This window comes from Mesoplodon densirostris, chromosome 4 (genome assembly GCF_025265405.1).
Source record: "Mesoplodon densirostris isolate mMesDen1 chromosome 4, mMesDen1 primary haplotype, whole genome shotgun sequence".
In the NCBI taxonomy this organism is placed as follows: Eukaryota; Metazoa; Chordata; class Mammalia; order Artiodactyla; family Ziphiidae; genus Mesoplodon; species Mesoplodon densirostris.
Genome location: NC_082664.1, coordinates 128,109,788 through 128,124,057, shown reverse-complemented (window position 1 = coordinate 128,124,057; position 14,270 = coordinate 128,109,788). Strand labels below are relative to the sequence as shown.

The window sequence follows — 14,270 nt, the reverse complement described above, 5'->3', positions numbered from 1 at the left end:
GGATGGAGTCTAGCACCAACCAAACACTAACTGGCTGCGTGACCATGGGTATATTTTCTCCTCTCTCTATATGGAGGTTCCTCCTCTAAATAATGAGAACACCAGATTATACCAAAGATATAACAGCTTGAAAATTTTACAATTCTGTAATAATGAGAGATCTCATAGGAATCATTCCACCTAAAGAGAGAACAATGTTACAGAGAGGTGGGATACACCTTCTGTAAGAAGTAAAACAAGTAAAGTAAGCATCAATATCTATATTTCATTCTTCTGAAAAATAATGCATGCATTGTGACTTCATCCTCTTGTATGAGGCTTTGGAAACAAGCCAGGAATGGCATAGACAGAAAAACCTTCATTCCAAAATTAATCTCCAGACCAAGGGGATATACAGTTAATGATACCTTCTGCTTTTTTCAGAGTGAAAAAAGGGCCAACAGTCATCACAGATGAGCAGCTATCTTGACTATTGTTTTAGGTTCTTGTAAATCAGTCCAGTGTAGAAATCACCTATTATTTTCTTAATCCAACTCATTCTCTACAGAAGAGTTTCTTAAAGTAGCCCACAAATGACTTGCCTTAGAGTCACCTGGGAAGCTTGTTAGAAATGCAGATTCCTGGTCTCCACTTAAATCAATGAAATCCAAATTTCTAAGAGTGAGGTTCAAGATTGCATTTCTTTTCATAAGCATCCCAGATGAATCTTAGATTTTGAGTCCCACTGCTCAACAACGCAGAAGCAACCATAACTACTGATGGTTCTTCAAGTGCACCCAATTATCAAACCTGCAAAACCCCCCTTTGAAGTTTAAGCTAGTGCTTTTTGGTTCTCACTAAAAATGTTGCTATACTCTTGCCTTTTAGTTTGTTACCCAAACACAGGGTACAAATAGTTTTAGTGAGATTTCTACTGATTGCTTGAATTGACTATGATGTTTTCCACACTGATTTTAAAATCAAATTCAGTCAAGCTGTCTTTCTGCAAGCGAATTCAGTCAGGTATTTTTCCCCCTATGGAAGGAGAATGGCATTTAACTGACTGGGAATTATAACAGAAGCATTCCTTGTGATGGGAGGAAAGCAGAAGGCAAGATGCAAAAGGAAAACACCTGTGAATTCAAGAGTCCATGAGGTTCTTTAAAGTTTGTTTTGGTAAAATATGAGATGCCATTTTGAAGAAACAGCCTTATTGGGTAAGAGGTTTCAAATGAGTAGCTGTATAAAAGCCACTGTATACCATTTCTACTTTGCATATTATATAAAGTTAGATGGCCAGATGCCACTAGTCCCCAGACAAAAACCATCTTCAGTAATCAGATACATACTTAAGTCATGGGGGAAAATACTTTCTTGGGGAAGAAAAGTTACCCAAATCAATTTAATTTAACATTGAAAAAAATATAAACAAATATTGGCATGGGAAAATACCATAACAAGAAAATCAATACATATACAGACACAGGGAAAAGTGTGGTACCTATTATACAGTATAAATACAAAAACAGCAAAACCCAATCCCCCGCCACAGACAGCACCACCAGGTCACCCTGCCATCTCTGGACCTCCCCCACCTCCCATGCGGCCCTCAGTGATGAAGTCCACATCTCACGCACAGTCACCATCCTTACTAATGGAGGCTGTGCTCTCTAGGGCAGGAATCTACTCTCTCTGTAGTGGTGAGAAAGAAGAGAGTAATTTTTTTTTTGGAGTGTTGTTTAGAAGTACTTTCCAAACACTGAGGCTTGTCAAACTCATAGGTGCCTTCTCTGCCACTGGCTCCAATGTGACCCATCTAACACCCTAAGATTCTAAGATGGCAGATCCCAATCGGCACTGCGAGCTCCCTTAATAGTCAAATGCTAGGGCTAAACCAGAAAAATGTCATGGTCATTCAAGAAATCACTTATAAGCTTTGAACATTGCAAAAGAGAGCCATGCCTTGCTGGGGATCAGTTTATGGTAAAGAGGTTGTCTGGAAACTCTTTAAGCTCACAATATCTAAATAATACTCAAATAATTTAAAAAGGTTAAAGAAAGTTTCAATTTGTAAGGTTTCCAAAATTAAGAAGAAAATTAAAAAAATTAGAATTAGAATTGTAAAAGTAACTCTAAGGAACTTTTTCTCCCCTGAATAATGTTAGTCTGTACCTGTGTTGGCAAGAGTGTGATTTCTTAATCTGGTTTCCTTAACTAATATTCTAGGAGTTTAAATTTCAATTCCTAAACTTTTTCATGAGTATTTTTGGTCAAATTATACCTCTGCTTAGATCTTAAGCAGACCCTTGCCTTCTCCTCTCCCTGCCGTTCTCCACACTCTGGTCTCCCCCACCCCACCAAAATTCCCCTCCATTGCCCTAAAACTCTGGAATATTTCAATGAGGAAATACCCAATGGAAACTGGCACCACTAAATTTTCTGAAAAATACAAGTGAATGTGTACTTTTTTCTTTTCCTAAAGGGAAAGAAATTGCCTGCAAATATTTAAGCTCTAGTCATTTGATTAAAATTTTCCTGCCTGTAATTATCAATATTATAAGACTAATTAAATCCATGCTACATATACAGTTACTTGCCTTTATGTGAAAGGAAAAACCCACTCGGTCATATCATCAAAGAGAACTATTTATACTAGATACAGTTTAAATTGGTTAAAAACTGGTCAGAGTCTGAATGAAGCAAAATTAAGTGTCTTTAGGAGGCTACTAAGTTATCCTTGAAAAATCATTAATGACCGGTTAAGCCATAGGTTTAATAGTGATTAGTTCATAACATGCTGGATACACCCCAAGCAATGTAGTATAAGCTATTCAATTACATTTAAGTGCTATCAAATCTGTAACTAGTCAGAGATTCTGGAATTGAACCAAACCAATCACTAATATCATATTTTAACAAACTCAGAAGTATACTGTAAAAATACACTAATTAAGTCCATGAGGTTTCATAATGCTATTAAAAATGAAAATAAGGTAGTATGGATACATGGTGCTAATGTCTTCTTTCTTTCAGTAATCCTCATGGTATTGCTGGGTCCCTTAGAAATATGTATCATTTAATTTTGTGTATGGTTAAGGTATTAGATTACTATCTACAAGCTGTAAACACCTGCATGGCACCAAATATACTTTCAGAAGTAGATGTTATGTGGCAGGTACCAAAATGTGATGATCAATTCTCTACTGATTAAACCTCCTCATCTGGTTAAACAGCCAGTGTATACCAGAGTTCTACACAGGTCAAAGTTATATCACTTTCAGAGCAGCAATACGTGATCCAAGGTTTTCTTGAAGGTAGTGCAAAAGATGCAGTTCATAATGTTCTCCAGATTCAGGAACTCTTATGCTGTGTCTCTCCTGAGGATAGATCTTAAAAACAACAACAAAATCAAAATACACAAAATAAGAATTTAGGAGTACATCTCCTTCCAAAGCTTTGCAGAGATTTTCAACAGAATTAATAACACGGAGCAGAGCTTCTCTAAGATATTATACACATACATCCTATCTAAAGGGCCTTCTCTTTTTATAATTCCCTGTGTACCACTAAGCTTACAGAAGGATCAATGGTTCTCCAAGTGTGGTGTGCAGACTTCCGGAGTCCTCAGAAACTCTTTCCAGGGATACACAAGGTCATATTTACTTTCAGATCAAAACTAAGACATTATTTGCCTTTATTCACTGTGTTGGCATTTGCACTGATAATGAAAGGCAATGGTGGGTAAAAGTGCCGGTGCCTTAGCATGAATCAAGGCAGTGACATACACTTGTAGTAAACAAGAAAAAATGCCAGTTTCCCTTAAGTAGTAGTAAAAATTAGAATTTTATTAAGTTGTAACCCTTGAGCAGAGGTCTTTTTATATTCTGTGGTGCTAAGATGGGAAGAAGGCATAAAGCACTTCTGCTACACGATGTCTCAAGGAAAAGGACTTGTACAACTGAGTTTTGTTTTGTTTTGTTTTTCTTTTGGCCCCGCCGCACAGCATGCGGGATCTTAGTTCCCTGACCAGGTATCGAACCTGCGCCCCCTGCAGTGGAAGCACAGAGTCTTAACCACTAGATAGCCAGGGAAGTCCCTACAACTGAGTTTTTAAATGGAACTCCATTTTTCACTTGAAAGAATGACAACTATGGTGATTCAGACTTGGCTATCTGGCAAACATTTTCTAAAAATGATGTGAGTCAGTCACTTCAAGGACAACATTGACAGTATTTGTTGCCAATGATAAACTTTGAGCTTTTAAATGAAAATTAGAATTATGGAAAACTTGAATCTACCACTCCTAGCTCATGAGCTTCTCAATACTTGGAGAATTTTCTGTTGAGATCAGTGGTAATATCAATGTATATGATTTTAAAAATATTGTATGATTAAATGGATCAACACTTAGAAGTGAACCAATATTTTCCAGATGACCAACGCATGGGTAAAAGATCCATTTGAAGTACAAGATCCAACAGATTGTAATGGAGCAGAGTATGAAAAGTTCACAGATATGGTTTCAGGTTCCACACTAAGACTAACCTTTAAGAAACTACCATTTGTTCAGCTTTGGCGTAGCAACAAAGAAGAATATCTCTGATTATCTGAAAAAGCTAAAATATTACTCCCATTTCTTAATTACATATTTTGTGAGGCCAAAATTTCTTCATTTACTTTAGCCAAAACAACATTTCAGAACAGATTGTATGTGGAAGTAGATACGAGAATCTAGATGTATTTCTTATTAAGCCAGAGATTAAAGGGATTTAGAAAAATGTAAAACAGTGTTAACTTTCTCAGTAGATTGTTTTGTTTTGAAAAATTTTCTCCTCCATTAAAAATGTGATCTGTGTTAACATGTAATAGTTTATCATTGTTAATTTTAAATAAATGAATATTTTAAGATTTTCTTAGTCTTAATATCCTGTATGAGAAATACTGATAGACATAACTCACATAAACAAAAGCTTTTTGGTATATAAAAGGGTCCTGAGACCAAAACGCTTGAAAACTGCTGCTATAGACAAATATCTCATAGTTTATCTACATAAATGTCAACTGAAACACAAAAAAGGGAAAAGTAATATTTTTCATTTCTCATGAGAACAATCTGTGTAAGGAGTAGAAACGAGGAAGGAGGAAATATTTCTCTTAAAAGCTTTTTTTTTGAGTAATGGAGCAATGGAGGTAAGTAACTTGTTGGTTTCTGCTCCAATGTCAATATAAAATAGAAGAAAATTAAAAGACCTTGTAATCAGGTCCTAAAAATCCTTTATAACAATGAAATCATGTAGCATTTCTTTACCCTTCCAAGAGGAAGAAGAAAAGCAAAGGAGGATAGTGAATGGACTCCTGTCATCTTGTCCATGATTACAAACTGAAAGCAGATACAGATACACAAGTCATGTAATCTGATAGGACAATTTTCCTCCTGACTTCCACAGGATCTTAATTTTTATCTAACTAGAGGCACTACTAACTATGCCTATTATTTTAGTTCTCTTAAGCAGAGAGTGGCCACAGCTGAAAATTCAACCTTACTCCATACTTTATTATATTTCAAAGTAACCAATCACTAATCATGGCTATTTTAATCAGAAAATATAAAAGAACTCACCTGTAAATCATATGGCTTTCCAGCCCTCACTAAAAAACTCAGTAATATACTGGTGTGTGCAAAATGGACATTCTCATCCAAGAACCCATGTAAGAGTAGTAAACGATTTGGTCTGGAAAAATGGAAATATCAGAGGATTAGGCAAAATAAGAGTATTTGGGAAAACCACTTAACTCCTTAAAACTAATCACAACTAACTATGTTAACTTCCTTATACTGTAATATTAGAATAAGGATTCAACATTTTAGGACTTCCCTGAGTGGTGCAGTGGTTAGGAATCCACCTGCCAATGCAGGGGACATGGGTTTGAGCCCTGGTACGGGAAGATCCCACATGCCATGGAGCAACTAAGCCCGTGCGCCACAACTACTGAGCCTGCGCTCTAGAGGCCGCAAGCCGCAACTACTGAGCCCACGTGCCACAACTACTGAAGCCCACACGCCTAGAGCCTGTGCTCCGCAACAAGCGAAGCCACCGCAATGAGAAGCCCGCGCACCGCAACGAAGAGTAGCCCCCGCTCCGCACAACTAGAGAAAGCCCACGCGCATCAACGAAGACCCAAGGCAGCCAAAATAAATAAATAAATAAATAAATAAATTTATTTTAAAAAAAGGATTCAGCATTTCAAAATTAAATTAGTAATATATTAACCAGATGCTACATGTAAAAAAAATTTTTTTAAATTAAATCATGTGTTCTATTTCCTATTAAGATATTAGCACACATCAATAACTATAGCATGTCCCTAGAAAAAGAAAAATCATATGTTACTTGCAAAATATATGTAAGCAGAAATGGAATTTTTTCCACCTTGAAACAGTTGTGTACTTAATTAAGCTTCTTTTATCACTTAAGCAACTGCTTCAAATATAACTTGTAAAAAAACCCAAATTATATGAACTGGCCTATAATTAAGCTTTGACAAACAGCTATGTCTTCTAGTACTCTATAAAATATTAGTTTTGGTTTTGTCATGTTTACAGTTTTCCTTATTATTAAAGACAATTTTTAACGATACAATTTTAAATTTATAATTTTAATTTTAAAGCTTAAACTTACTCAGAGGGGAATTTTTCTGCCTGCATGGCCACAGATCCTAAGTAATAGCCCTGTTCATTCTGGTCAGGGTGACCCATATAACGTTCCGTGTAGCCTGTATCATAGAAGATCCACAGAGTGACTGGGGCCCCAGCAATAGCAACCTGCATAAGATAACAGTGACGGTCAAGTGTGGTCCAGAAAAGAATGGTTAGCACTGAGAGTCTGTAACTGCAAATTTACAGGCTAAAATTATCCTTAGGCTTTAGCTCCATGACTGGAGCATACATGGTCTCAGGCAACTCAGAAAATCAAAGGGGAGTGCGAAGGTCAAGAATTTGATACTTTGTGAGTCAGTTAGCTTCATGTTCCACAGATGTGCCACACACCAAATCCTTAACCTGGGCTAGATGAAATATAAACATGGGCCTCTGTTAAAAGGGGAGGCTGAACTAGAACATATGAATGCCTCAGTGTAAATTCATTCCTGCTCCTGGGGAGAAAAATATGGGACAAGTGTCAGCTTTATATAGGAAAAAGCAGTCCTTTTTTTTTTTTTAAAGCTTCTGTTGGCAGTACAGAATTTAAAACAATGAATGAAATATATTTAAGTACTAAATACTTGCCTCATTTTAAGTCTCCCACACACAGTTTTATATTTAAATACTGTAATTACTTTCTTGACAGCTGCAAGCCTGGGAAAATTATGGCAGTATTCAGAGTTCATTTTGTGGTTATTATAAATAAAGATTATCTGAATATACATGTAAGAACAAAAACCCTATAGTTTTTATTCTTAAAAAATAAAAAATTGGGCCTCCCTGGTGGCGCAGTGGTTGAGAGTCCGCCTGCCGATGCAGGGGATGCGGGTTCGTGCCCCGGTCTGGGAGGATCCCATATGCCGCGGAGCGGCTGGGCCCGTGAGCCATGGCCGCTGGGCCTGCGCATCCGGAGCCTGTGCTCCGCAACGGGAGAGGCCACAACAGTGAGAGGCCCACATAATGCAAAAAAATAAAAAATAAAAAAAATAAAAAAATAAATAAAAATAAAAAATAAAAAATTTTCACTGTAAAATAAAATGTTATTGAAATATTAAAAAAGAAAAATGCCACTCATAATTCCCATTCCCTTAACAACTGTTAGCATCATTTTATATTTTCTTCTAACATCTTTTTCTAAGAAGTTGTTTATAGAATTGTAATCACTGTTTATATATTTCATAGTTTATTCATTCAGTGCAGATCTACTTAGGACCAACTATGTGCCAAGCATTGTGCTTGGCGGCTGAGGATATAGCATAGGGCAGACAGATCCCTGCCCTCAGAGGTTGTAGTCCAACAATTACACAAATAAGAACAACCCAATATGAATGTGTGTTTTACTAATCATGACTATCTCCCATAATCTTTGGCATATGTCTATAAATAGCCAGTAACTGATCAAGTTGACAATTATTTTATATAGATAAATGTAGATAAAGATATGTAAACACATCTCATGAGTTGACAAGATATATCTATTATTTCACACAGCTATTAAACACACAAACCCGAATATTTCACAGTACTGTCAACTTTGTAAACCTTCAGAAAATTGGCATTTCCTCATATCTCAATTTATAGAAAATTCTACCCTTACTGCAAAAAGAAGTACCATAGGAAATCACATACCCTGAATATATCTGACCTCTGCATTAATGCCATCAGGGAGAGGTATCCTCCATAGGACCAGCCATGGATGCCCACACGATCTAAGTCAATGAAATCATATTGAGAGGCTAGATATTGGAGTCCTTCCACCTGATCGTCAATTTCTATTTGACCCTGTAAAAAAGGGAGAGCATTTCACTGATTCTGATAAATAAAAATCTTATTATAAGAGTGCTTTTAAAGCTGATAGATATTCTTACTAAAAATACCTGTAGTTTTTTTAGATAAGAACTCATTATCAATGGAAATTCTGTTGCTTGAAAAAAAAATTTTTAACTCTAGAGATAGGAGCCTATAGCTTCTGTTGCTAGCCTGTCCTAGAGTTTAGTTACCCCTTAGTCATAAAGTTCTTTCCGACTGTGACCTAAAATGTCCCTTGCCGTATGGGTATTTCCCATTTCCATTTGTTCTGTTGTCTGCTAAGAGGTCAGCATCTTCCTTGTAACAAGCCTTCCTATACCCAAAGATAAAAAATTAGCCCCCTTAAGTGGTTGACTAATATTACCTCTCCTTTATAAAATTTAATGCAATAAAGCAGAAGGAATCACTCTTGACGCCTTATCCTCCTATTTCCCTATCACCTACCTCTAGGAACTGAACATACAATTTCTTTAAAGTCCTGTATAGTTCTAATTCCTATCGCCACCACCCTGTCTGTATTACTAGGCCTGCCAGTGCACACAATCTCACTTCACTGAGCCAAAAACAAAAATAAAAACAAAAACTTACATGAGAATACAACATAAGGTCAAAGAACTGGCTGTGGGAGAAAATCCCCATGTCTTACTCAGCATGTCCAATACACTGGCAAACACAGTAACTGCCTTACTGTGCAAAAGGAACATCGGATTCTCATCATTTCCCAAAGCAGCAGAAAGGACATGGGGCATCTCTAAAAGGTAGCATTTAAAGCTTCCTGTAGAGAGAAAGAGGCTTGTCACAAGGAAGGCACTAACCAGTTGGTTTCTCTCTTCACAGAGGACAGAACAAATCTCATTTATTCCTCTTAATAGTGTACAGGATGCTGAAAACTAAATGGACTGGCTTCTGGCTAAACTGGACATAAAAAATAGAAAGAGAGGGGGTTTCTATATAAAAGTTGTTCTATCTCAGCTCCCCAAATTTACATATTGGTAGACATGAATAGCCTAGTGAATATCAAGTTGCACCTTCCCTCCCACCTCCAAACCATAACACATGCTCACATGCACATACGTGCACACACACTCACAGTGCCTTCCCCCAACTCTTTCTCTGGGATTTCACACTAAACAATGCACCAAAAATTGTAAATGTCTTTAAAAGAAAAATATTTGTATGCTCACACACCATTTTATATTTAAAGGCGCCTTCAAATTTAAGCCCTCGGTGACAGGATCCCCTGTTGTCTATCACTACAACCACATAACCCAGAGAGGCTAGGGTATTCAATCGGAAATACTTGATTCCTTTAAACCGATTATTCACCAACTGCACCTGAGGAAGAAATACAACTTCAGTGAAATTTATTATATGGCAGCATACAAAAGCATAAGAGAGGCAGGATGCTGCAAAAAATAGAAAGCTTAAATTTTTAACATTATTTTTCCTATAAAATGAAATTATTTTCTTGTGGCAAGAACACATGAAATGGACCCTCTTAAAATTTTAAGTGTACAATACAGTATTATTAATCATAGGACAATGTTGGACAGCAGATCTCTAGAATTTATTCATCTTGCATAATTAAGAATTTTTTTATGCCCACTGAGTAGCAACTCCCTTCCTCCCCCTCTCCGATTTATTTTTATTTATTTTTATTTTTAAAATTAACATTTATTTTTGGCTGTGTTGGGTCTTCGTTGCTGTGCCTGGCCTTTCTCTAGTTGCGGCGAGTGGGGGATACTCTTAGTTGTGGTGTGCGGGCTTCTCACTGCGGTGGCTTCTCTTGTTGCAGAGCACAGGCTCTAGGCGTGTGGGCTTCACTAGTGGTGGCACGTGGGCTCAGTAGTTGTGGCTCGTGGGCTCTAAAGTGCAGGCTCAGTAGTTGTGGCGCATGGGCTTAGGTGCTCCGCAGCAGGTGGGATCTTCCCGGACCAGGACTTGAACCAGTGTCCCCTGCATTGGCAGGCGGATTCTTAACCACTGTACCACCAGGGAAGCCTCCTTATTTACTTTTTTTTTTTTTTTCGATACGCGGGCCTCTCACTGTTGTGGCCTCTCCCGTTGTGGAGCACAGGCTCCGGACGCGCAGGCTCAGCGGCCACGGCTCACGGGCCCAGCCACTCCGTGGCATGTGGGGGTCTTCCCGGACCGGGGCACGAACCCATGTCCCCTGCATCGGCAGACAGACTCTCAACCACTGCGCCACCAGGGAAGCCCGGCAGGCGGATTCTTAACCACTGCACCACCAGGGAAGCCCGGCAGGCGGATTCTTAACCCCTGCACCACCAGGGAAGCCCCCTTATTTTTTTTTATTTTTATTTTTTGCGATACGCGGGCCTCTCACTGTTGTGGCCTCTCCCGTTGCGGAGCACAGGCTCAGGACGCACAGACTCAGCGGCCATGGCTCACGGGCCCAGCCGCTCCGCGGCATGTGGGATCTTCCCGGACCGGGGCACGAACCCATGTCCCCTGCATCAGCAGGCGGACCCTCAACCACTGCGCCACCAGGGAAGCCCTTTTTACTTTTAAATTAAATCTCTTCATGTTCATGTTACTTCTTTTCTTTAACTTCACACTCAAAGTTCTGAGGAATTACTGAGTAACTACAGACTTTAAAATTATAACCTAGATATTAACTACATACAAGATAAGTGATTTAACCTACCCCATAGAAAAAATTACTAAAATGATTACTTCTACCCTGAGGAAGAATTGTATCATTCAAATGACAGAATAAGATCATTTTTTCTCCCTACCTGTCTCTTCTGGGATTGTCTCTGACCAGTAGAGGGAAAACTGAAGTATTTTAATGAATTACTATGACCAGTCAGCTTCTTTTCTCCTGCTACACAAATCAGTGCAAAAGGTAAGATAATTCTTAAATATCTTTATTGCCCTAGAAACTATACTTCAAAATGACTGAGAAATTAAATGTAGTTTGGTGCTTCACCAGAAATATACTCTCTGGTGAAAAGAAGGCTTTAATTAATGGGCAGAAAGTTAAAGAAGTTCAAGCTTTGGTGGATACTAAGGTAGATAATAAACAAACAAAAAAAGGGTTCTGGCAAAATTGAGGAAGTGTTCTCTGGCTGAAACCAATGGGAAAACCAAGCCAGCCAGGAGTTAAAATAAACATCGATGCTATCTTCACTCCATAAATATCTACTGAGCATTGAATGGGCTAGACTGGCGGTGGCGGTGTAAAGAACCTTCTCCTTTTGAACTTCGGGATGTTTAGCGCCACTGCAACAACGGTCAAACTGGTCTTTCTGTTTCTATACTTGTCCTCTGTATAGTCTGTTCTCACAGCAACAGCACGATGTTTAAAAATGTAAATCAGGTATGACTTTATAGCTTAGCTCCTCCTAATGGCAGGGGGTTTAGATCAGAGTAAGATCTAAACTCCTTACCACTGCCTTTGAGACCCTACATTATCTAGCTCTTGGCTATTTCTGTGACCTCATCTCATACCATTTCCCCCGTTGAGCACTGTACTCTAACCTTACTACCAACTATATCAAGTTGGTTCTAACCCCAGGACATTGACATTTACTGTTCCCTCTGTCTACAGTGCTCTGCCCTCAGATCTTTAACATGGCTCATTCCTTCTCATCCTCTGCAACCTCAGAGAGCTTCCCTGACCTTCCAGTCAGAACTCTCATTTTAGTCACTTTGCCATCGTCTTTCCCAACAATTATTCATAACACTTCCATTATATGAAGTTATATAATTTATATGTCTGCTTGTTTATTATTTTCCTCATAAATCTCCATGAGGGTGGGACATTAGTCTGACTTGTTCACTGTGGTATCCTCACTGCCTAGAATAGTGCCTGGTACATAATAGGAACTCAATTACTATTTGCTGAATGAATGAAAAACAGAGATAGGAGAATGATGTTTTCCCTTTCTACCTTGGGAGGAGGGGTTTGGTGGGCGAAGGTGCTTGTTTTTAAAGGGAGGGAGCTGAAAAAAGAAGTATTAGGCAAGGAACACATATATGAACATATAAGAAAACTCACTTCTTTGCCTGCTGTCGATCACAGAAGATGGCCTCAACTGCCTGATAGAACATTCTCCCCCAGAGCCAGTGTTTCTGCCTTTGCAGCCTCCAGGCCTGCTTCTTCTTAGGAGGTACTTAAACATAATGCCCTTTAGCACTAAGAATTCAGAAGTTTTCTTCAGTATCAATTCTTCAAAACCTGTGTTCTGCTATTTTAACTTGCTCTCTTGTGCATTTATGTTTGCAGAACAGTGTCTGGCACATAGGAAGTATCATAAATATTTGTTAAATAAACATTTTTAAACACACTACTGTTATCAATGAAAAGTTTAAAGAACTAAGCCTTGATGACTTTTATGGGAAATATTTGTTGCTTTCCTTGGTTTCACTTTTGTCTGACTACAGACATTGCTGCATTTCGTGATGAAGTAATTCACCTCATGTTATGAATTGTGGCACTGTTGTTATTCAAAAGATTCTCACTTTGACCTGAATATACACCAAGAAAAAAAAAGGTTTGGACCACTTATGTGATTTAATCAAATTTTGCAAGGTTATTGTGTGCTATTAGAAAGATCTGATCTTACATTAAGTAGCCTCTTTGTAACTAATCCACATGGTCATCAAACACAAGGATGAATGATCTCCCAGTGGGTTGAAGTGCCAAATGCATTCTATCATGCAAAATCTTATGGGGAAATCTCCCTGCAAACTGAATAGCAGATTCTCCTGTGGCCTCACCAAATTTGAATGCTTCCAAAGAACACTTTCAGAAAGAAACTGTTCCGTAAGTGCAAAAAAAATGCAGTTGTATTCATAAAGTACTCCAAACAATTAAAGAATTTTGTTTTTACTGCATGGTGAGGACTTTATTATGGTAAAACATGCATTTTAACCATTTTAAGTGTATATAATTCAGTGGTATTAAGTACATTCACACTGCTGTGCAACCATCATCACTATCCATTTCCAGAACTTCTTCATCATCCCAAACAGAAACTTCAAACCTATTAAACAATAATTCCCTATCCCTCCCCAGTCCCTGACAACCTCTATTCTACTTTCTGTCTCTATGAATTTACTTCTTCTAGGTACATCATACAAGTGGAATAATATAATATGTATCCTTCTGTGACTGGCTTACTTTACTGAGCATAGTGAGCTCAATGTTCATCCATGTTGAAGTATGAGTCAGAATTTCCTTTTTTTTAAAAGGCTGCATAATATTCCTCTACATACACATTTTGTTTACCCATTCATCTATCAATGGACACTGGGGTTGCTTCCACCTTTTGGCTATTGTGAATAATGTTGCAATCAACACTGGTGTACAAGTATCTGTTTGAGTTTTTGCTTTGAATTCTTTTGGGTATACATCCTGAAATGGAATTGCTGGATCAGATTATAATTCTGTTTAACTTTTTGATGTACTGCCATATTGTTTTCCATAATAGCTGCATCATTTTACATTCCCATCAGCAACGTATTAGAGTTCCAATTTTTCTACACCCTCACCAACATTTATTATTTTCCTTTTCTTTTTTGATAATAGCTATCCTAAGGGGTGTGAGGTGGTATCTCGTTGTGGTTTTGATTTGCATTTCCCTAATGATTAGTGACACTCTCTTTTCATATGGCTTAGACTTTTTAAACTTAATTACTAATATAAGGAGTCCTTTAGCATTAAAATCTAAATAACCAGCTAGTTTTTATAGTGTGTTTTCCACATATCTCATATATCATTTCTTCACTGGGACGGAGAAACACCCTTCTTACT

General features: G+C 37.9%; 1 protein-coding gene across 4 annotated transcripts in view; it reads right to left on the bottom strand.

The window, feature by feature from the left end:
• Positions 1 to 1,367: 1,367 nt before the first annotated feature.
• DPP8 (dipeptidyl peptidase 8) overlaps positions 1,368 to 14,270 on the bottom strand; it is a 61,821-nt gene continuing 48,918 nt past the window's right edge. For all 4 annotated transcript variants that reach the window (XM_060097164.1, XM_060097165.1, XM_060097167.1 and 1 more), the window contains 5 exons: positions 9,677 to 9,823; positions 8,309 to 8,461; positions 6,660 to 6,802; positions 5,600 to 5,711; positions 1,368 to 3,368 (listed from right to left, as the gene is read on the bottom strand). In XM_060097164.1, coding sequence (XP_059953147.1) covers positions 3,246 to 3,368; positions 5,600 to 5,711; positions 6,660 to 6,802; positions 8,309 to 8,461; positions 9,677 to 9,823 — 678 coding nt within the window. In that variant the 3' untranslated portion in view covers positions 1,368 to 3,245. The remainder of the gene's footprint in view (positions 3,369 to 5,599; positions 5,712 to 6,659; positions 6,803 to 8,308; positions 8,462 to 9,676; positions 9,824 to 14,270) is intronic.